The 25,047-nt window shown below is 44.0% G+C and overlaps 1 protein-coding gene across 1 annotated transcript in view; it reads right to left on the bottom strand.

The window, feature by feature from the left end:
- The window catches only part of gask1a (golgi associated kinase 1A), a 41,404-nt gene that overhangs the window by 7,305 nt on the left and 9,052 nt on the right, over window positions 1–25,047 (bottom strand). Inside the window, exons 2-3 of the mRNA XM_084557979.1 lie at window positions 11,878–12,984; window positions 11,193–11,630 (exon numbers count right to left, since the gene is read on the bottom strand). Coding sequence (XP_084414105.1) covers window positions 11,193–11,630; window positions 11,878–12,984 — 1,545 coding nt within the window. The remainder of the gene's footprint in view (window positions 1–11,192; window positions 11,631–11,877; window positions 12,985–25,047) is intronic.

Raw genomic sequence — 25,047 nt, 5'->3', positions numbered from 1 at the left:
TTACAACTGTAACTCAGAGCCTGGATGAGGGTCTGAACCACATACTGCCCACACTGCCAGAAATATACACATAAAGTTGGAGCAAGGAACATCTCAGGACATGACTCTGGTTTGGGTTTTGAAATTTACTGACATATTGGTCTGATGTCTGAAAACACGGTCTGATTATAGATTCCTGCTGTTTCGGCTTCGCAGAATTTACGCCGACATAATCAACTCTCTGGTTCTCTGCTGCAGCAAATTAGATTTTTACACTGACAATGAGTTCTCTTTGAAACTTATTAGTCATGTCAAATGTCAAATTAATCTAAAGTTTGCAAAACTGATTAAAATGGAAATTTGCGTGTCCTGTAGTTGGGTAAAACTACCTCCCTCTCTTCTTCCGATTCAGGAACTGAGTACTTCAGAAGTCTTTGGGAATTTTCCTATGGTGGAAATACGACTCAGGTTTACAGATCTCGCTAGCTGAGACTCTATAGTCTTATTGCCAGTAGAAATGATAGAAGAATAACTAATATACACCGATCAGCCACAACATTAAAACCACGGACAGGAGAACTTAATAACATTGACCATCTTGTCACAATTCAATGTTCTGCCGGGAAACTTTGGACATGGCATTGGTATGGATGTTACTTAGACATATAGCACCCACCTAGACCAGACCAGGCACCCCCACCGTGTTTGCAGTAGCCATCCCTAGCAGGATGCAGCCTGACACAAGCACACACACAAAAATAGTTTAGGAACAAATAAAAAAAAAAATTTTTTCACTAGATCCCAAACTGATCAAGGATCTGTGGGATGATCCACAGAGGCCCCTCCCCTCAACCCACAGGACCCAAAGGCCCCCCCACTAACAACATTCTGTTGTCAGACACCACAGGACACCCTCAGAAGGCCCATGTCCATTCTCTGATGAGTCACAACTGTATTGGAGGCACAAGGGAGACCTACACAATATTAGGAAGGTGGTCGTAATGTTATGCCTGATCAGTGTATGTCTCATCACCTTTGTAGTAACAGTGTGGGCATGCAGTATGAAGTAGTGCAGGTTGCTGTTTAGCCGTTGAAATTATTAACAATTACAGACAATCTCCTGTGAGGGGAGAGTCATGTGATTTGTTCTCTGGCGTTAAAGTGAGAAACTGATTAAGTGAGAAACAAACCGATGCTACCTTCATGAGATCAGCTCTCAAGTCGACCGCGGGGTTAGGCTCTGTGTGAGTGTTTGTGTGCACCAGCACTGACTCACACGACCCCGGTGCCCTCAGGTCAACAGCGTGTGTCTATGTCAGAGAGGGTGAGATGAAGCGTCGCTGTGTTTTCTTGCACAGTTAAAACCGCACCTCCACTGTTTCTTCTCACTTGTGTGGTGATTCCAGGAGACTTCTCACCCCGCTGCCACATTTCACTCCCACACTGATATTGAGCTCGATCCAGGAGCCCTTTGGAGGCTGAGCCAATATTGACTTACACTGCCACTGAACACCAGCAAGCCTCAGGAAAAGACAACATGTGGAGCTCCGCTGAGGTCAGAGTCAACACAAAATTAAAGTGGAACACAGTGCAAAAGTGTATCCTGGGAGTCTGATACGCTGAAAATCTTTATTTTTATTTTTTTGCCTGCAAGGCTCCACATTTAGCACAAAGATGGTGTGCGGGCTGCATGGTGAGATGTTCAGCAGATCAATTAACATGGTTCTTTCACTTTATCTCCACACAGACTTGACACAACTTATCTTTCATTAGTGTTTCCCTGCTTCACACTCAGTTCTTCTTTGATGTCTGCGAGGATTCTCAGTCATCCAGGTCACAATAAGTTTAAATATTTACAACAAATCAACTGGACTTGCTTGTTGAAGTTGTTTCACCTCTCATCTGAAAGGCTTCTTCAGTTCTAAAGCTTGTTACAACACACAAAGAAGTTTGCTCTTGTTCTCGAGGTGAGCTAGAACAAGAACAAAGTTCGTTTTGACCAGGTTATTTGTACTTTGCGAGAAACTCAAGTGCCGAAATCCGGGGATGTTCTCACAGGCCCCTCCCATGTCACACATGGTGAAGTTAAATAACTGAGGTTCAGGAACAGGACCACGCCTCAAACACCCAATTACCCCTCACCTGCCTATATAGATGCACCTAACCTCTCCTCACCCATTTGACTCAGTTCTCAAACCCCTCCACCCCGACCCTCTCTGTTCTCTCTTCTCCTTTGCAATCTCTTTGCAGGAACCAGGGGGTCAAGGAGCCGACGCCTCCAGAGATATGCCCCCACCCTGAATCTCTCTCCCTGGGTTCCTTCGTCCAGTCGTCCAAGGATCATCATCGGTCGTTTCTCAATTCTCTTTTCCTTCCCCTCGACCCCTCGACCCGTCTGTTCAATCTCCTATCTTTCCCTTCTCTTTAACCTGGTCAAATAAACTTCTTCGAAAAAATCAAGAGGCGTGGTCTTGTTAGTGAACTAAGCATTGTGGGAGATGTGGGAGACGGATGGCGAGATGCACTTTACTTACTATTTTCGGATGTTGGCCAGTCGTTTTGACAACCCGGATCATGCTGTTCATTCAGCATGCACCCACACACAGGGTGCCGATCCTCTACCCAGGAGTTGTAAGAACAAACTTAACCGGACTGGAGGCAGTCACTCGGCCATCATCAACCTCAACGAGGTAAAAAGTCTGTTTAGACTCAAAAAAAGCCTTTTGGATAATAGGTTAGTCTAGTTGGTCTGTTTTAAATACCTGGACGTGTTTCTTCTCTGAGTTTCTCTTTGAGTCTGTCGATCAAAGAGTGTGGGCAGCATGTGCTACCTTTTATTAGTTTAAATTACTTAACTGCTCTTATCAGATTCAGACACTGAATGTTGTTGGTGAATGGTTGTTACAGCACTTTTTCTTCACAGTCAATGACGCATCTGCCCATTCCTTTATACAAGCTCACGTTCACAATCCAGTCCCAGGAACCGGGAGCCACTTTGGGTTCTGTGTCTTTGCCAGCATGAATGAGAAGGGAAATACACAAGTCACGTAACAAAAATTAGCTAGGAAGCAGGTTTCTAAACTTTTGCTACGTCTGCTTTCGGAAAGACGACATGCAGAGGTGTTTTCCCAGCTGCAGGCAGCACTACTCACAATCCTCACGCTCTAGATCCCACCGCAACAGCTGTCATGCGAACAAGAGAATTACTAATGTCAGTCACCTATCGAGCAGAAACAGAGCAACTTCCACACCTGTCTCTCTCAGAGGTAACTCCACTTTGTCATCCTAAATGCGGCGGCTTCGTGCGCTCGTCTGTTCATAGTCTTTTTTTTTTTTTTTACTTTATAAATGTCTCACCTTTTCCTCTAAGGGGTGTTTCATAGCCATCTCAGCACTTAGACATTAACCACATGCTTCTTCTTCTTCTTCTTCTTCTTCCCTCCCTCTCGCTCAATCTACCTGCTTTTCCTTTATCTGGGGAATTCTGCACCGTATTACTTTTTTACCCCTCATGGTGTGACTTCCTGCAGTCTTTCTGACACTTTACCAAGGTTACCAAGCAACAAGCACAGACTCCAGGAAGTCTTCTATGCAGTTTAATTTGCTTTGTAAGGAAGGTTTGGACTATATTTGATATTTTTTTTAAAGCAAATCAGTCAGTAACAGGGTAACAATTGTAAAGACTTTGACTTTCAAACTCGGAGACAATGAGTCAGTCAACACTGATGTAAAAATCTGCAACAAAGCTGAAGAACAACAAAGCTAGGTCTTTTTCTGACATAGTTTTAAGAGGTGGCCTCTCCATCTTCTGAGAGTGTGCGAGGCTCAATCACTTACTGAAACTAGATTTCACGCCGTTTTTATTTTCTAACTGACAACACAAGAGACATGCACGCTCTCACACTTTTTCTTTATCTCTCGTGCCCCTCTAAGGACGCGCTGACAGCTCAAAAGAAGATGAACAAATTACGCGACATCCATCTGTAGTAAAGTGGATTTCAGAAATAAGTTTTTTTGCTTTTACATGTCAGCGCAGCATGTGGCGCTGCTGGCTCCAGACTTGAGCTATTGACGTGAGGCCGGTTTTGATCGCGCTGATAAATGATTTCTGAATATAATCTGAGCCCATCACGAACATGCTGAGTATGCTGAGGTCTTGGTCGATTTTTTTATTTTTTTCCTTGCATCTATAACAGGAACAGCAGACTGGAGCAGCGACCTTTCATTCTCTAAAACCTGCACTCAAACTGACACCATATCCTTAGTTTCCCTATCCTCCCCAGGGTGTCCTCCACTGCCTCTCTCTCTCTCTCTCTCTCTCTCTCTCTCTGTCTCTCTCTCTTAGTGTATATGTATGAATGAGTGAGTATGTGTCCTTCACACTGCTCTTCCTGCATCTTTGGTGTTTGGTTCCCTGCTATCAGAGCCAAGGGAGGTGTTAAGGGAGCAGGTAGGAACAAGTGTTCAGAGGCACTCTCATCGGCTCTCAGCAGATCAATAGGAGGCTATTAGAGCTTGGCCCTGTTACAGGGATTGACTTTTGGCAGTAAGAGAGAGACAGCGAGAGAGAGAGAGAGCTGCCTCATGGGTTATTCATATCCAGGCCCCCACACACTGTAGATGGGTGTTAGATACACATTCCATCTGAACAAAGCAGGTCCAAATTACTGGTGGAGGTTGTAAAATCAGTGACAGGGTGCAGCCCACTCAGTGGAAGTGTGTCGCGTCGGAGTGAGCGCAACACTGAAGGTGAAATGTGAAAATGACTGTGATGTGTTGAACAATACAGGGGAGTGTTTTCCATTTGCTGGAAAACTGAGACTGAAAGAAATTATTTGACATAATATGCTCAGAGTATAAAATCTCCAGTAATTATAGGGGATTAATTAGATTCTCTCAAATGTACTTGATATTAGCTAAAGCCTTAGAAGACCGAATGCAATTAATAGCAAATGCATGATGACAGATGTGCTCCTTTTGGTTAAGGATGCTGCTGCTGGTCACAGATCTGTGGAGAGATGCTCTTTACAGATGATGGATTTTGGAGTCCCTGCTAAGCCTCTTGAGACTAGGACCAGGAATGTGGATGCACAAACTTGCTGTTATAATGCCATCCATAAATGTCATCTGCCCTTAGAGTTCTTCTGCTGGCGCGGGACCATGTCAGCACACTCTGACCTCCATGTTGCACTGTCAGCACTGTGCTGCAGCTGTGGTGTCGAGTCCACAGTTGACCCATAGACAAAAAGGTTTTGTTTTTTATAACGGAGACAAAATGAGGGACATTGCTCACAGTTACGATAGAGATATGTTGCAAGATGCATTCTACACACTCGACTTAAAGGTACAGTGCAAGGCTTTTACATGTAAAGAAACATGTTACACTCAATCCAGAAGGGTTCCTAGGTGAATCTGTATTGTATATCTGTTTACGGTTGATTTAAATTAAGTGTCTGCAGCAACATTCAGGCAGCAGTGCATTTTACAACAACTGTCAGAGCTGTCGCCGGGATCAGCAATGAGCGTTGATAAGCGTCAAAGATGGAATAAGCCTACAGCAGCTAGGAGTGGTGGAATCTATTCTTTACTAGTGGTCAAAAAAAAATAAATAAAATGAAATAGAACCAAGAAAAGTTTCTGCAAATAAAAAAAGGAAACCGTGTGTTCAGAAACCAAACTAACCCTGACGTTTAGAGACTGTAAACTGAAGGCATGCATCATATTCACGTGTCAACATTGTTTGTGTAATTACTCACATGACCACAAGGGGGAGAGAAGAATTGGTCATTTCCTGCACATGGTTCAAGTTCATCAGTGGATACTTGTTCAGTGAAAGTTCTCTAGAACCAGAGATTCTGTGGAGCCAGCTGTTCCAGTAGCAACTCCCAGTATGGCGATTTCAAGCTGCGGTCTTTCCTCCCTGGCTGAAACCCATCGGACCCAAACACATTTGCTTTTTGTTTAATCACCGGAGAAGGTGCCAATACTCATTGGGTTTTTGACTCGGTGTAATTTTTCAGTTCTGTGCTGTTTAATGAGCCATGCATGGAGTCATTTTATTTTTTAAGGAAGGCCACCGAGCTTTTCTGTTGGCAACATGGTTGTTTCTTTACTTCCTGCCCACTGCTGCACCTGTGGTCCAGCTTCGGTGCCCTTTGTGAGTTTTCACAATGTGGTTTGAGACTTGTTCAGACAGTTTCTCAACATGTGGAGCTGGATGTGGTGTTCAGAGGTTCTTTTATAACTTGATGCACTGATGGAGGGCTTACAAGTGAGTGCTTTCACTTTGGGGTTTGAGTTTAAGGTCGAGGTCAAAGTGTCTTTATTTTTCTCCCTTGGGAGAAATTTGTCATAGGCTGAACACATTCAGTACATTCCACTCATGCATCCAGAATGAATTAAAGAAACGCGCAACTACATAATAAATATAAACACGTAATCAATGGGATCAGATAAAAAGTGCATTCCAGCATCCCAGTGCAAATTCTGCCTCACCCAACCTCATACTCTCTTTTCCTGAGTTGAGTACAACATATTCAGAGTGCAGCAAATGAGACGTACTAGATAAAATATTGTCTGCAAGTCTGAGAGTTGTTTGTTCAAGCAGGTCTTGGGGAGTTACAGGTGCTGCCATACCAGTGATTTATTCCTGCCGTTAAACCAGATTTAGCGTTTGAGTTTTTGATTTAACAGTTAAGTTGCCGAACCAGCTGGTAATGCCGTGCCGTAACACAGACTCAACAGTTGCTCTGTAGAAAATCAGCATAATACTCCTACACACACCAAACACTCACACAAATGCATGCGCTGGTGGATTCGGGCACTTTCCACTTGCGTGTGCCGGCTTAAGTTGTTATCGATATGAACCCCCAGACCTAAATTAATCAATCTAACCTTTTTGTTTTGGATGAATACAGTGAGCAATACCTACAAATAGATGCATAAAATCAAATACCATACACTTCAACCAGTCCTCAAAGCACTTCTTACCTTTCGGGCATGTTGCACAGCACGTAGTAAAAACTTGAACACAAACAACTCTGCCTCCCTCCAAAGTCCCACCTGCTTCCCCCTGAATGACCTTTGACACTTCCATGCAATATACATTATAGGCTACAGGTTACATTTGGACTCGTCCCCAGGAAATAAATGTGTCTGTATTGTCCTCTGCAGTGATGAAAGCCAGAACGTGTATGTGTATATGTCAGTCAATAAATCTTCATACAATGCAGCACCACAGTCCAACCAAACTAGTCAAACAAGGCAAGTGCACAGTATACAGTCACCCACCGATTCCACACTCCCACAGCGTAATCATTTGCATCCCGAGCTCCATCAAAGCTGTCAAAAACAATTTTTGAAGGAACTCAAACACCATTTCCTCTGGATAATCACACACTGTTTCCAGTGGTGTAAACAGAATTACAGACACACAGCTGGTTGCTTCACAGTGTTTGTAGTCGCTGCTTCGTAGTGTGAACATGAACATGCTGTATGCAGATTCGAGCGACTGAACGTAACCGCTCCCATCAGGAGTAAACAAACAGGAATGTGTTGTCATGGTTCCCGAGCCTTTGCACAAACGTGCTGCAAAGTCAGACGCAGAGCATCACTGTAATCATTTCAGTCGAATTGCCACGTATTTCTTCTGGCAGGACAAATGGTGCCAAAGCTGTACGCCTTCAGGGCCTGTTCCTTGGGCTTTCTAAATAACATTAAAACTCTGGTTCGGGAAGATAAACAGTTAAAGATCCATCCTTAGTAGATAAAGACATCACTGCCCAATCTCATTCATTCTCACATAATTTCATTCGTTATCAAAACCGGACACTTATTACTAGACATGAAACCCATAGATCATCAGTGTAAGCAAAGATTCATTCATTCATTCATTCATCTTCTGTAACCACTTGTCCTGTGAAGGGTCGCAAGGGGGCTGCAGCCTATCCCAGCTGTCATCGGGCGGCGAGAGGTGGGGTACACCCTGGACAGGTCGCCAGTCTATCGCAGGGCTAACAGAGAGAGGCAGACAACCATTCGCACTCACACTTTAGAATCACCAGCATGTCTTTGGACGGTGGGAGGAAGCTGGAGTACCTGGAGAGAACCCACGCAGACACAGGGAGAACATGCAAACTCCACACAGAAAGGCCCCAGTCGGCCCATGGATTCGAACCCAGAACCATCTTGCTGTGCCGCCCGTAAGCAAAGATATGAGTGTAAATTGAGACAACATTAAAAAGACAACGCCCCCAGCCTCCAGCCTGGGGCCAGTGTACTCACAACCAAGGATTTTTCTGATTGCCTGGTGGCTGAGCCGAAATGACGCTGACTAACGCATGCATCACAGCAGCTGCAGCTTCAAACCTGATCCTGAGCACTGATTCATTTGGCTCTACTCTGTGTTGGTTGCGTTTGCACGAGAACGGGGTTGTTTAAGTCTTCGGCAGACCATTCAAATAAAATTAGAATAAAATACCCTACCTCCAAACAACTAAAACAAACAGACAAAACAGAACAAAAACACGCAGCAAATTGCTGACGGCCGAGACATTTAAAACCGAGACAAACCCTGTGAACACTAACAACACAACCGCATCAACATTGGAATAGCAGATGCGTCTTGCAGGCTTCCAGTGCACTTTGATAAAAAATGGAGAAAATTCCCATTTGCAAAACTCAGATAAGACCGACGTCTATCTCTGTAAAAATTCAAAAATAGTCCGCTCAGTATTAAATATTCTGTCCAGTGGCCACCTCATTTCCACATGTATAAAGACTTGTGTGCACAGATATATATAGATAATCAATGTTTGTGCATTATACATACTCCACATTAGCTCTCCCGCAGCCCTTCATTAACCAGAGCCCATTAAATGTGGTTTGTTGGGTCACAATTAACTAGATGCCTTTCCGACTGTGAGCGTAACAACCTGTCAACAGGATAGCGTCTAATTGCTGCATATAACTACCTCGGCCGCATACCATAACCACTGCCGCTCTCCTGTAATCCTCATTAGGAGTGGGAGGATGTCCACAAATGGCTTTATCATACTTACAGTATGTGTGCGATCAGATGGCTGCTACGCTGAAACTTATCACATTTTCACAATGTGCTGAATCTTTGATTACATCCTAAATTCGACATCTCGACCGGCAAGGACATCTGGTGTGTGTTTCCTGCGTGTCTTTGTGAGTGTGAGACCAGACGCGTGTCATTCTCATTCAGCGAGTGTCCTCTCTTCCTATTCACTGAGCAAATGAAAGCACCAGTTTGTGCAGCTCTGTGCTTTGTGCACTTTGTGAAGCGAATGTCAGCCTAATACATTCGTCCGTCTTTATCTAGCCAAGCAGAAATCAGTTTGTTTTTTTTTGGGGGGGGGGGGGGGGGGGGTGACTGACGGAGTTTTAGAAAGAAATGATGAGGGAGGAAGAGCAGGGATTGATGAGGTTGACTTCTGCGTCAGGTGAGGTCGTTTCAGCATCAAAACAGCAACATTTTGCAGCAAAATCAGCTCATTTTAATAAAGGATAACTCATCATACTGGGCTCAGACCACAGGAGCTGACTTATTCACCCCACAATCTGACAACAAATCAGCACAGATCATCTAGCAGCCGAATGTGTTTGATATTCAGCATTTTAAACAACCAATTTAACCAATGAGTGGGACAGATCAGACAGGTCTACAAGGACGTTGAGCCGCTGACAATATTGTCAGACAACGGTAAGCATTCAATCCCTCTAGGCTATTGTTAGCGCCGTATTACTGCAGACAGATATTAAAACTGACATTTAAAATCTCACATCCAGTTCTCTGTAGAAGAATAGACTCCTCCTGTTAACCCACCATTTTCTCAACTAAGCTAGAGCGAAGACCTTCTGTGCAGTTTCTCCTCAAGTGTGTGAAGCATCCTGATCTCAAGTTTCCTTCAGCTGTGTTGGAGCAATAACTTTTATTAAATCGTCTTCTGCCCAATTACTATATATACTGATCAGCCGCAGCTTGTTGTTTTCACATAGGACATAGGTTTAATTTGGCAGTTTTGTTATACACCGATCAGCCACAACATTATGACCACTGACAGGAGAAGTAAATAACGTTGACCATCTTGCGGCAATTCAGTGTTCTGCTGGGAAACTTTTGGACCTGGCATTCATTCATGTGTATGTTACTTAGACATGTAGCACCTAGACCCAGACCAGGCACCCCCACCCCATAGCAATGACACTCCTTAATGGCAGCAGCCATCCCCAGCAGGATGGAGCCTGATACAGACACAGGAACAAGTCAAAAAAACATGAAGAACAGCACAAGGTGTTGACCTGGCCTCCAAATTCACTTGATCCCAAACTGATCAAGTATCTGTGGGATGATCCACAGAGGCCCCTCCCCTCAAAGGCCCCCCCACTAACAACATTCTGTTGCCAGACACCACAGGACACCCTCAGAAGGCCCATGTCCATTCTCTGATGAGTCACAACTGTTTTGGAGGCACAAGGGAGACCTACACAATATTAGGAATTAAAATTTACTGTCTAGTAAGCAACTTAGCTGCCTAGCATGTAACAATAATTTAGCTGGCAACTGATAAGTGATAACTAACAGCTACGACCGCCAAGGCCAGAACTGTGTAAATGAACAAAAGTGTCAGCAGTCTTTGCTTTGGAGAAGGTCAACCATAAAAAGAAAATGAAAATGGAAGCCTAAACACAATAGCCCATCTATGATGTCTGGAAAGACTGCAGACTTCTATTCAGTCTTGTCCCCTGCTATGGAGACATTTGCCTGCCATTAAAACCGTTTCGTCTCTTCCTTCATCATCATATTTTACATGGAAACCAAAATGCTCCCATACATGCATGCGACTTAAACTGATGCAGGAGGCGTTTCGGGTTCTCCCACTCCTCCGCTCGCCATTACTTGCTTTCAACATGCCACATTGATCTGCATTCATATCTATTCACTGCATCTCTGCAGCAAAACTGGGGGAATTATTAGTTTAAAAAGTGACAGCAGCAATAAAACTTTATTTCACGCTATGAAGGTTAAACTGTGCAATCAATCAACCAATCCTTAGAGAACCCTTCCTCGGTTGGAAAACATTTATTATAATCTTGGACCAATATTAAAAGATTATTCTACTTGCGTGTGTGACTCTATCTCTCCCCTATAGATAAAAACACAGCTTGAGAAAAATCCTTTCTCTTACCTGCAATAAGAAGTCGAAGAGAGCCAGTCTCCCCCACTCTGAGTGCTGGACTCCCACGCAGGGAGCTGACCTCAGGTCCGAACTGCGCCCACATCCAGCCTGTAGCAGCTTCTGGTACTGGTCCCAGCTGAGCGGCACTGAGTTCTGGTCATTGTCTTTGTCGGCGAGGTGCTGAATATCTGGGTCCCACCACACTGCAGGTCTGGGGATGCCGCTGGTGTACCGGTATGGTAGAATGTCACTGTGGAAACTCCTGAGGACTGCGGGGAGGCTTCTGTTGATGCCCAGTACTCTGTCCAGGTGGAAGGCGAACACCTCAAACCAGTCCTCGGTGCGTTTGACCAGGGAGCAGTGTCCCTGCTTGCAGCGCTCGCTGTGGGAGCCTGTATGTCCTCGTCCAGTCATGTGCTGATGTGAATCTCTTGTTAGTGACGGTTTCTGTGACAGAGGAATATAGTTATACTGTAAAATGCTTTTTACTCAGTTTACAATACTGGGATGTATTCATTGCTTTGCTTTATTTAAGAGACTAATATCTCTTCCCTTACTTAATTGCTAAATAAACACTTAATAAGAACTGAGGTGGTTCAGCACAGAGCAGATGGTCACCGTCATGTTGTTAAGAGACTTACTTAGTCTAACAAAGAGCCCTCAATTTGAAATCAAAAGCCGTCAAACTGCATACCTGCTGGTGTACAGGAGGATCCAACGCCACTTGCAGCACCTGACCATGAGCAGGAACCCTGGCCTTGCTGGCTACCTCACCCCCGGCAAGGAGCTCCATCTTCTGGATGTCATCCGAGCTGAGCCAGGGAAGAGCCTGCAGATCTGCGCTAATCCGCATCCTCCTCTGGTCACTGTCCGGGAAGTCCTGCTCTCTGAAGCTCTGACACCACTCGCTGTCATCTTTCTTCACGCCCGTCTGGGGTTTGGACAAAGCTTCCCCACGGTCCAGCGACGCAGAATTCTTCTTCACTTCAGAGGGATCTTCACAGGGATTATGGCGTTTTTTTAGATCCCCGAGAGGCTTTTTTGGAGCATGCTTCTCCTTACTGACTTTGTCAGATTTCCCAGAGTGCTTTGTTGTTGGTCTGTGTTTTTGCAAAGCCTGGTGGTGTCCTGCAAGCTTCGCACTTGTATGGATGCCATGTATTTGTCTATCCCCCCATCTGCCTGCCTGTCTGCCTACAGACTTTCTTTCACTTATTATGGTATCTGCTGGAGCGGGGATATGTTCTGGTGTGGATTTATTCCTTTCAAGATGAATATAGGTCCGTGCAGCGTGCCTCACCACAGCACTGTGGTTGCTTGGCTTAATTCTATGCTTTGGCTTTGTGTTGTTGACTGTAAACCCAGGGAGATGGGGATGGTGATGACTGGTTTGCTTGATGGCGCCAACCGTCTCTTTTCTTTTGCATGCGATGCCTTTGCATTTGTGGGAATTATTACTCCTTTTGATGTTGCTTTTGTCGTCACCAGCAGCGTCCCTGAAAGGTTTAAGTGGGACTTTAGAAGTTTCCTTTCCGGCGTCCGTTCTCCAGACGCCACTGTGGATGTGACCGAGTGGCTGCTGGAAGGCGGCAGCTGGAGGGGGCTCCAGAAGCCGCGGCCCGGATCTAAACTCCTCGGCGGAGCTTAGGGCTCGGGAAGACCGCCGGTCGATGTCAGCGGGTGGCAAAGGAAGGGGAAGAGTGATCGTCATCATGGAGATCGTGAGAAATAGAAGGAAGAGCGGGGAAAGGAGGAGGATCCATTTTTGACCACAGCAGAATTTTGACCACACTCGCCAGGCCTGCAGGAAAAAAAAGAAACACAAAACAGAAGGCAGAGTGAGACCAGCACATTCACAAATACAATGGAGCGGGATCATAAATTTGATTTGAAGCATGGATACTAAACAGAATAAAGCACTTAGATTCCTGTGGGGTTATCCAAAGGCTACATTGAGATTTCTTTCTGTCATGTGAAAAGCAAATGTGAGTCACGCTGCAAAGAAATGGAAGAAGAAAAGAAAAGTTGGCACTCGTTGTTGTGCTTTGCTCAGTTCTGTTAGTGATGTGTGACCTTTTGAGTCACCATTTTATTACCCAAAATGGAAATGAGAGAAAACTAGGAATTCTGTAACAAAGAGGGATCAGGGCAAGAGCACCCTGGATTGTGCTGCACAAATCTGAATATGTAGAATATAAAGCCTGTGTCAGCTGTGTGTTTCCAGTAGCTTTCAGCAGAATTGGACTTATCCAGTTGAGACCAATACGATTGCGGCATGCCCATAATTCAGCGCTGCCGGCTGCACGCAGTGCACAGCAAGAGGCAAGAGCCATATTTCACACAGTGTGCTGTCACTGCCCCAATATGGCTCTCTGTATTATCACTAAGAGCTCTATAAAGTGGAGAAATTCAAAGCGCAGACATTTTTGTTTTTTATTACCTTGGACTCGACTCCTCCCGTTTGATGACTTTAAACAGAGGCGGCAAGAAGCTGACATCCACATAATCACACTACAATAGTGTCAAAGTATTTATTGTCCAATTTTCAGGAGTTTTTTTTGTCCATGTGACAGAAGCCATCTGAGCTGAGACCACAAACAAAGTTGTCTTAGAACAGGCTGGCAGCTCTTCCACAGACAGGGTGGCCTACCAGCGGAAAGATAAACAGCAACAGAGGTAACATTGACCATCTATCCCAGCAACGAAGCTTCCTTTCATTCCCACCAGCTGGAATCATGCCCGAACGACACGAGCAACTGCAACATGAACCCGAACAGTGTGGGCTCTATCTGAATGCCCCACTTTTTACCCTCGCCTAGAAGTAAAGCCATAGGTGAACGGCTGCCAGGTTGACCCAGATACCTGCCTCCCCTCCTCTCCTCTCCTTTCCTCTCTGCTGCTGACTGCTCCCTCTCTCTCTATCATCTTCTCTCTCCCCCTACTCAAGTGAAGGAATGTTTCAGGCCCTTGAGACGTCTTTCCCATCTCAGGAGCTGTTAGCAACATTCCCACATCTCACCACCTGTGAAAGGATCCCATTATTCTTCCCCAGGAATGGAGGACCCCTGTGCAGAGAGACGCCTGACATTTTATACACACTTAAACAGTCCCTATGGAAGACTTAAAGATATGTGTGTCGTACTCATATGGTACATATTTAACCAGTGTCAAAGCACCAAAGCACCTAATGTTATCTTCAGCGCTATGGTACTCTATACAGAAGCTTCACTATCAGCCTGTTATTGGTCGAAGGAGCTGCAATTTAATGTCACTGAATCACTTGCGTTTAGTGTATGACTCTGGTGAATTACTCTAAATATATGAGATTATTGCTAAGAGGACTGGCAGTCCCTACTAAGCTCTAAATGTCTTTTTTTTATATATTTCACAGCACTTGGGTGGATTTCACAGCCTCATCCCAGTGGCACAATGGAGCAGTCATCGTATTGACCTAGCCTCTCTGTGACGATGTATAAAGTCCTACTAGGCCTACACGGTTAAACTACTACTACGGCCGGATTAAAAGTGCACGCCCAGCAGGAGAGATTCACAGAGCTGGATGTGACCTGGAACAGCAGCGTATGTGTGGATGCATGTGGAGCAGCCGGTGAGTTTATTTTTACAACTCTCTTTAGTCTTTTAGCTGTTTAATGTGTGTGTGCTTCCCCTAGTGGTCAAGATGTGTTATTACTGGGAACTAATGAATACATTTTTTAGGGTTAGCAATGTCAGTGTTAATCCTGGATTTCAATATCAATATCATAACTTTCTTAACCTGCCACGTAACTGGTTATGTTAACAGAGTCACGTGCATAACATCACATGTTTGCACCATTGAGGTAAAAAAAAACCTAAAACTTTTAAGCTTTTAAACTTTTAATACTCAATCTAATCATAATCTCATCTAATCCTAAATATTAAATATGGTGTATAAACATCATAAGCGTATTAACTTACACATTCACTAGGCTCTCTGTCCTGGCATTGGTTGCAGCGACTTTATTTTATTTTAAATGTGTCATATTTATTTAGTATTATAGTTGATACCAAATCAGCCACAACATTATGACCACTGACAGGAGAAGTAAATAACATTGACCAACTTGTGGCAGCTGGGAAGCTTTTGGACCTGGCATTCATTCATGTGGATGTTACTTAGACTTGTAGCACCCACCTAGACCAGACCAGGCACCCCCACCCCATAGAGCAATGACACTCCTTGCCATAACCCAGCCATCCCCAGCAGGATGCAGCCACAAAAACACTTTAGGAACAGCTCAAAAGAACATGAAGAACAGCACAAGGTGTTGACCTGGCCTCCAGATACACTAGATCCAAAACTGATCAAGTATCTGTGGGATGATCCACAGAGGCCCCTCCCCTCAAAGGCCCCACCCACTAACAACATTCTGTTGCCAGACACCACAGGACACCCTCAGAAGGCCCATGTCCATTCTCCATTGCACAATAAATTGTTGTGTTTCGTCATTTGGTGCAAACACCGATTGCATTATGTGAAACACAGACTGGGAAACGCTGAGCTAACTTAGCGATTATCATCTCATGACACTAATCATGTAAGACTGTTGTTGTTAGGCAATAGTGAAGCCAGATATTGAAATGAGAAAATTAGTTTAACTTGCTATAACCACAGTTTCAAACCCACAAGTCTAGCATTCACTCTTTAGTATTCTTGGTGGGTTCCAGTATTGTCACCAGCTACTGAAGAAGAAAATATGTGTCTCTTTACCTGTTAATGTCTCCACTGTGTAACCAGCTAGTCTCAAACTGCGTCTGCCCGCTGTTTGGTGCGCGGAAGGTAGTATACAATGGCTTTTCAGAGCCCTTTCTTCAGTGAAAGCAATTGCCCGCTGCTTCAAGAAACGAAGCTGCTGCAAAGCACTCTGAGCGTTAAACCAACAATGAAGTTGTTACACATGTCTGTCTCATTGTGTTTGGGTTATGCAACGTAACACCGCCATCGTCGGCTTGACCAGTTCTATAGTACCTAAGATATCACTGACTTTAAATTGAAGAATTTGAAGTATCTACATACATTTTTGAGTGTGTGTGAGAAAAAACAAAGATGCAGTCTAAATTTAAATACAATGAACATTTCTCTTCAGGCTCCTGCGACAACAAAGGCTCTACATTACTCAGTTGCTCAGCACCAACATCCAGCATGCATCCCTAAATCCTTGCACAACAGTGGCTCCATGCAGGGAGCTGACATTAAAACAACTGCTGTTATCACCAAAACCAATTCACAAGTCACTGTATCTTAATGTGCAAACGTCTCACTCTTGTTTTCCCTCGGCGGTGTGCAGCCGCTTCCTTTCATCCGAGTTTGCGCTCGCTTTGGCTGAGTGTCGCTAATTAGCGTCCAGGCATGTGCGGCTTAGCTCGGCTTAGTGTGAAAGTGTCAACAGGGGAGTGTGCTGTTGCCTTCAACACCTCTCTGCAGAAGAATTCAAGAGAGAGAAACAGAGAGAGTGATGGGAAGTAGAAACAGGACGTATTTTTCATGCGGCGTGCATGGCTGTACTTTAGGTTTCTTGTGTTTGGACTTGGCCGCCACGCACCTTGATCTGCAGAATAAATACTTTGACAGAAATTACAGCGAAACCACTAATTTCACAGAGATGACACACTGTTGTAAGGATCACATATCCTTAAAAGACACAAGCTTACAGAGTTTATATTATTTTAACATTTACTCTGTTATTTCAAAAGAAAAAAAACACTGCTAAACTAAAAACATTTTCCACCTGGTATCTTTCCAAGTTTTCTTTTTTCCCTCCTGACATGTTATTTGTGTCTGTGTTCCTGCCTCTTTGTCTGGCTCCACTCTTCTCATTGAGCTGCTCTGACAGTTGAAGGCCAGAAGCTCCCCCTTTCACGCACACACACTATACAGATGTGTATCTGTCATACACATACACACATCCTACCCTAATAACCTTCTGCCCGCTCTGACAGGCCAGGTGTCTGACTACCTGACAGCTCCCCAGCCCCCCCCCCCCCCCACACACACACTTCTCTTTCTTTTCAACCTCCCTCCTTTTCTTCTCTCCCAGCTGAGGGCTGCAGGGGAGGTATGCAGCATTAGGTCGAGACACGCAACAGGTGCTGCAGCCAGCCAGCTAGCCCCAGGAGAGGACGGAGGGGAGAGGAAGGGGAGGGGAGGGGAGGGGGGTGAGGCGGTGATGTCTGGAGGCGGAAAACTGTCTCATTATGCCATCTCATCTTTGAGACCTTTCATCGGTCTGTATAAAGAGACAGGACAAGCAACAGCAGAAGAAAGAAAAGAAAGAAAAAAACCCTGAGAGAGCAGCGTGCCGACACAAATGAGGGGTGTGTGTCTAAAACCGTGTTTAACGCTGCCATAAAGCCAACAGAGCTGTTATAGGGAACTTAAACATACCAGATGGAGGTCTTTACATCAACAAGTGGAAACTGGCCATCAGGTTGGGAGGGCATTAGCCAGCCATCTGTGCTGTAGTTAGCGTTACATGGCTAGAACAAATGCACTTAATGATGTACTTAACTTTACTTAAGGATGGCACAGTGGTGTAAGCAAGAAGGTTCTGGGTCCCAATCCACCGGCCAACTGGGGCCTTTCTGTGTAGAGTTTGCATGTTCTCCCTGTGTCTGCGTGGGTTCTCTCCAGGTACTCCAGCTTCCTCCCACCGTCCAAAGACATACAAGGTGTGCATAAGAGTGTGGATGGTTGTCTGTCTCTTTGCGATAGACTGGCGACCTGTCCAGGGTGTACCCCTCCTCTTGCCCAATGACAGCTGGGATAGGCTCCATCATCCCCCATGACCCTCCAGAGGACAAGCGGCTACAGCGAACAGGATGGTACATGTCTGTCAAGTAGGGTGATGACTGGTATATATATCTATCAGTCAGTACTGTGACTACAAAATTTGACATTGTGTCACTAATGATGAACAAACTCCAACTTTATGGACTGTCAAAACAAATGTGAACTAACTAACTGGGATTTGGCCAATCACCAATCACCATGCATCCACATGTCTAAGAGATGTGTCATATTTCCTTCTATTTTTTTCTGTAATCATTTACATCATCTCCTTCCGCCCTCTTCATCTGCAAACACTTAAAGGCTCTGCCTGGAGAATTAGCGGCACCGTCTGAATGAACGAGCTCCTAATGTTTGTACAACAATAGTGGCCTGCACAAAGAGTTTATTTACTTGTGTAGATTTGCTTAAAATGTGGTCACAGCGTGTGCTTTGCTCAGAATAAAACATAGCTACTTTGTTTAGTGCTAAATTGCATCTGTTATGCTAATGCACTGATGTAGTAAGTATGTTAGAGTATGTTACTAAAAGTATTGATGTACTGAGCCTGAGGTGTGATCATATTATGGGAAGCAGCATCCATAAACAATTGCTGGAACACTTGATGATCACCGGAGATGGCACAGTTCAGTCTGAATGGGGTCTTGTACGGGCTGCAGCCTATCCCAGCTGTCATCTGACGAGAGGCGGGGTACAACCTGAACAGGTCTCCAGTCTACGGTCAATTTAGAATCACCAATGAACCTAACGAGCATGACTTTGGATAGTGGGAGGAAGCCGGAGAACCCGGAGAGAACCCACGTAGACACACACAGAACATGCAAACTCTACACATAAAGGCCCCAGTCGGCCAATGGATTCGTACCCAGAACCTTCTTGCTGTGAGGCTTCTTGCTGTGCCGCCAGCCGCGTCAATACAAAGTTATCCAAATTTAACCCAATCATGAACTTCCCAAACAGTATCTCAAGTCATCCAGTATTGAAGGAAATATCAAAATACCAAAGCATTCGACCAACAAGGAGGAATTAAACGGTTTCTGCAAAAGGTGCATCAGGCAAACTACTTGGTTGTATCGTTGCAAGGTAGCTAAGGTAACTAAACATCTTTATAGCAGAGAAGCAGTAGAGGGAAGCACTGTTGTAATTTGTTTACTGAATAATGAATACATATTAGAAAGAAAAGACGGTTTAATGCCATATTAACGATAAAAGGTTAGAATTAGGACGTCAGGGAGCTGACGTTACACAAAGTAGTTGAAATGATACAGTAGCTGTGATTGGTTTAATAGAGCCATCAAAGCTGGAATCATGTTTGAAATATATGAGGTCAGGAGGTCTCTGTCTGTGCCAGCTTCAATTATCAGCAAGCAAACACGCATGAATACATACATAAGACCCACTCATAAACACATCTACACACCCACACAATCCCCCGCCCAAGCAGAGAACATCTCTCCAACTGGATCAAAGAGGATCCACAGACTCAGAGAATAATCAGTTAGCACGGTTTGGTTTAATTCAATCTGAGAGACACGCAATCCCTTGAGAGCGAGACATCATGCATGTGTTCACGGGTGTCATCTATCCACCAACAGCCGTGCTTCAACCTCGGAAGATGCAGATTGTGTGTGAGATAAACAGAGAGAGGCAGGAAGTCAGAGCATGTCACAGCACTGATAACGTTCAGTCTGGACTGGGGTCTATTAATGTCGGTAGAATCCTTCCATTCAGTGGATTTGCTTGCAAAAGTCAAGTAAATGTGCCCAATACGTTTTCACATTATGCAAGTTGACACCATACGTCTCTATGGTAGAAAACCTGGTAGCTAAATTTGCATGCCAGTATGTCGCAGAGCAAAAATATTTCGGGATTCATCAAGTATTTTTATATAATCCTGCTTGATGTGAAAGCCAACAACCACAACTGAGTACTTCGGTGCAGTGGTACATTTATTTCTGTTTTCTGGTTTTGGTCGTAAAATCTCTGGAGGGTCGTGAGTGGGCTGGAGCCTATCCTATCCTGTCATCGGGTGAGAGGCGGGGTACACTGTGGACAGGTCTCCAGTCTATCTCAGGGCTAACACAGAGAGACAGACAACCATCCACACTCACACCTACGGCCAATTTAGAATCACCAGTGAACCTAACGAGCATGTCTTTGGACAGTGGGAGGAAGATGGAGTTCCCTGTTTGCTTTAAGAATCAGTAATCACCCATAAGTCGTACCGACCCATAGAGACCATAGGATGCATATGAACCTGACAGTTTTGGAGCTATTCCTGATTTATTTTGTCTTTTTAGGCAAGCTTAACCTTCCAGCACCCTTGGACTTAAGAGGTCAAACTAAATTGACTGTGATTGCAACAGATGTAATAGAAAGTGACAGTGTTACTGTGCTTTAAAAGTTCATTTAATTTAACTGAACAGTTGACTTAATTGCAGAAAGAATTATCAGATAGACTAAAATACCAATTCATGCATATTTATCTGCTGGACCAGAATGATAAATTTCTCGTTATGTTTCACCTGTGAGGGCGTCAGGGAAAGGTCTAATTTTTGCACATATTGTACATAAACCAACGTATTGCACAAATTTAAACCTTTTGATCCTAGATGACGTCCAGAATAAGAGAGAAAGGATCAACAAAGCTTTTTATAGTTAATCCTAACAACAACGTTACTGTTGGTTCCAGTTACTGAGACATTTGATTCAAACCTGGCCTGATATTGTTGCTCCACTGACCACGTTGAAAGGAGAGTGAAGAGTGTTGAAAGAGGGAAGAGACGGAGAGGAGAGAAAAGGCATATCAAAACATCTAAGCAGGTCTTGTAGAAGCGAATGATTGGAACAGAGAATGTGTGTGTGTGCAGCTTGTCAGTGGAGAGGGGACCTTAATGAAAGTGGTCAGATCCTCTTTTTCTCTCGCACAAACAAAGCAAAAGGATGCGAGAAGAAAGATGAAAGAAATTCAAAAGCACCGCAGCAAAAGTAAATCTGATGTACCAGGACACAGACTGCATTCAGAAAACTGCTCACTTCATTTTCTGATGTGCCCGAGTCGGAGGATGATGACAGCACATGAAAGATGAAAAATAAATGAGTTGAGAGATCACAGCCTGATACCGTTCTATTTTTCTACAGAGATAATAATGGGAGCGCAGCGGCCATAGGAAGAGGAAGAAAGATGTTTTCTTATAAAATGTTGGTTACTTTCAGTTTGTTGAATTTGTGCTGTGGCTGCTGGGTTTAAATCAACCAAAGAAGAATAAGCTCTCCATAAGAGCATAGGGAGAGATTTTTACACTTTATGTAAAACATTGATGTAAAACACTGATGCCTCACAGCAAGAAGGTTCTGGGTTCGAATCCAGGCCGACCTTCTATATGGAGTTTGCATGTTCTCCCTGTATTGAAGACATCTACCTTAGAGAATGGACATGGGCCTTCTGAGGGTGTCCTGTGGTGTCTGGGAACACGAGCAGGGGGGCCTCTGGGTCCTATGGGTTGAGTGGAGGACCCTCTGTGGATCAACCCAGTGATACTTGATCAGTTTGGGATCTAGTAAATTTGGAGTCCAGGTCAACACCTTGTGCCGTTTTGTGTGTGTGCCTGTGTCAGGCTGCATCCTGCTGCCAACAAGATGGGGGTGACTGGTCTGGTCTAGGTGGGTGCTACATGTCTAAGTAACATCCACACCAATGAATGCCAGGTCCAAAAGTTTCCCAGCAGAACACTGAATTGTCACAAGATGGTCAGTGTTTTTACTTCTCCTGTCCGGTCATAATGTTGTGGCTGATCGGTGTATAACAAAATTGCGAAATTAATCCTATGTCTTATGTGAAAACAACAACAGTATACCCTTCAAGTTACAACATCCTAACACAAGTTCCATACTTAATACAGAACTGTTTCAGCACTAATCCACAGCTCAGTGCAGATGCTTCACTGGAACTGTGCCTACAGTCACATTAACTGCATCGATTTACCAGTTGCAAAGTGCCAACTGGTGTATTTACTTATATGTTACAAGATTATTTTATTCTCCTGGTGCATTTCCACTATGCCTTTAGCGTTCCCTGAGGGAAAGAATAAGCAGTTAAAAGCAGACGTGGAGTTTGGAACACCTGAAGGATGATAAAACTAAAGTTTCCAACAAAATGTCATCTCCTCGCCTTGTGCTGGCTCATTTGCATGAAACGGCCATTCCACCCACCTGTTCCTTTCCACCCGCCTCTGCACCGTGCATACACACTACGAGAAAGGCAGAATATATTCCCTGGTCAGCGCCCAATAACAGAGGTAGCTGTATGGTACAGAAGGACACTGTATTAATATAGTAAAGGAGAGGATGCTATAGTGTAGAAAGAGGATAGAAGTAAGCAATAATCTTAATGTATTTACAGTCTTAGGGAAAGGGCGAACATGCCTTCGGCAAATGGATACTAATGGATCAGTGAGTTATGGAACAACACACAAACAGGAATTAATATCACACATCTGGAAATGACTCATCTAGACAGTTACTTTCTGTATGGAGAAGAAAGTGAACTGGCAAGTAAGAACTTCACCCTACATGCGCCTCAACACAGCAATTAAAACCATGTACCGTGTAGTGCACACTGATTTAGGTATAATTTAATTCTGGCCTTTAGAAAGGTTTATATCTAAAGATTACCAACAGGAGTCCTCTTTGAAGAAGAAACCTAACACGTCTCTTCCTGTAGAGTGAAACGTGAGCAGTCCACTTTCCTCCTCTCCTGTCAGCAACTTTCTTCTCTGGAAAGCTTTCGTTAAATCAAGTTACAACGGTGAAGCGTAAAATGGATTTAATCATCTAGGGGATGTCCTGCGCCACTGAGAGGAAGGTTAAATGTTTCCGATGAAGATCAATATTTTGAGAGTACTGTATTGGTGTGCACAAAGACTGGACTATCAGTCAGGCCAGAAAGCAGGCCAGGTGCACCAGATATAAACGGAAAGGTCTGGTTCATCCCAACTAGTTGTCTGTATAACTGCTGTAATCACAGAATTGCTCCACTGAAGCACACTATTAACGGTGACGGGGGTTCTACCTCCATCTTACGGCTCTGGTCTTGATAAAGGATTCTGGGCCTGCTCAAAGCATGCATTAGGGATGCATGGCGTTAAAAGCCATCTCTACATGCATCTTGAGCCAGCACTTGAGATCTAATCACAGTTTTGCACTTTGTATGCAAATAAACACTGACATCTTTTAGGGCACAGTAGAGTATTTAAAGGGGAACTACTGTTTTTTACAACCTGGACCTTATTTCTGGCATAAAATACGATCATTTACTCACCCATATAACTTTTGTGTCATTTGTAGATATTTAGATGTGCGTATATCCATATAGTGGGAGTGACTGGGGCACCGAAACGCAGCCTCTAAATAACGCATTATCTGCCGCGAAAATCTGGGTCAGTCTACAGACCCTGAATGATGATAACAGGTAACTCCGGACTCAACGGGGAATAGCACTAGCATATCATAACAAAATATTGGTGAAATGAACGAGTTTTGCGGCAGATAATGCGTTATTTTGAGGCTGCGTTTCGGTGCCCCAGTCACTCCCACTATATGGATACACGCACATCTAAATATCGTCAGAACAACTACAGAATTAAGATCCAGGTTGTAAAAAACAATAGTTCCCCTTTAAGAAGAATTACACAAAGCCTATTCAGGTGGGGATTCACAATCATCATTCTTGGTTGGATTTATTATTTATTTAGTCAGTTAGCAGCTATAAAGAGAGGATATTTTAAAAGGATGTCATAACTAATGAGACAGACCACTTATGGTGTCTTTAGTGATCATTCATAACAGAGGTGTAGAGGTTCCCTGCATTTTAATAGACTTTTAACAAACTTTACGCTGCACAGTGGTCTGCTCAACACTGGGCAAAAAAAAAAAAAAAAACATTTCCTTATCACTGGAGTAACGTGACAGCCGTTACTTGGTATGGTATTGTTTTGTTGTCTCACCAGGCTGCCATTACTCATGCATGTTGTGGACTGGGTAGCATTTGGGTGAAACACAAGTAGTGCCAATTTCAATTTTGCAGTTTGACAATGACAGTAGTGACTTCCTGAAGCTCCAAATAACAATATTCAATTGAACAGTTTCTTCTGACCAGTCGAAACTGGTGAATTCAGCTTAAGACAATAGTATCCTAGAAAACTGAAGAACTAGTGCTGCTTATATTTTAAGAAACTAGAAACGTATATATTTTCTTTTATTAGATTTTCTATTAAATTATTAATGGGTTGCTCAATTGAACATTTCAGCACTGTGGAAAGTTTCTGGGGATATAATAAAACTGTCATGTACCACAGTGGTCATTACGGGCCCAACAACAAATGTTTGGCCCGGGGCCCCTCAATCTGTCCCACGTTTAAAAATGGGTTCTCATCAATCGAGTAACATTTGTTTTACTGCTTTCCTTCTACATGACGCTCAGCAGAAACATCCAGTCAAAGCACTTCTCATTTCAGGGCTGTTAATGACCATTAACTCATCCTGTAACAGTGAACTCATCAACCCGCTTTGACTCATCTGGTAGCACAGCCGCGGTGAAAGCTGCACTGATGAATAAAAAGTTAGCAGCTGACTGGTGAAGAGAGCACGGAGCAAGATGCAAGCTAGACACTCAGGCAAGTTAGATGAATACAAATTTTATAAAGGAGTCACTCAAATAGTTTTTCAGCACCAACAGAGAGCGTTTATTGTGAAGCATCTGCACTGTGCGACCCCAAACATATGGGCGTCATGCTGCTAAAGGCTAATAGCTAAACTGCTTAATAAATTATTGACTATTCTCCCATGCTTGGACAGAAAACAGGAGCAAGATAGTTGGAGGGATCCGTCTTTTTGCGTTCTGTTTGTGTGGCACCAGCTGTCATCCATTGTCTTGTGGTTGTATGTGTGTGGTCTGTCTGCACGGTGGCTTGTCTGCCATCATGTGTCTGTTGAGTAGCTGGACTGTGACAGTGGGCAATCTGGCAGCCTGTCGCTGAC

Source organism: Chelon labrosus, assembly GCF_963514085.1.
Source record: "Chelon labrosus genome assembly, chromosome: 12".
NCBI lineage: Eukaryota > Metazoa > Chordata > Actinopteri > Mugiliformes > Mugilidae > Chelon > Chelon labrosus.
Note: the sequence above shows the minus strand (reverse complement) of the source record. Positions and strands in the feature narration are given on the sequence as shown.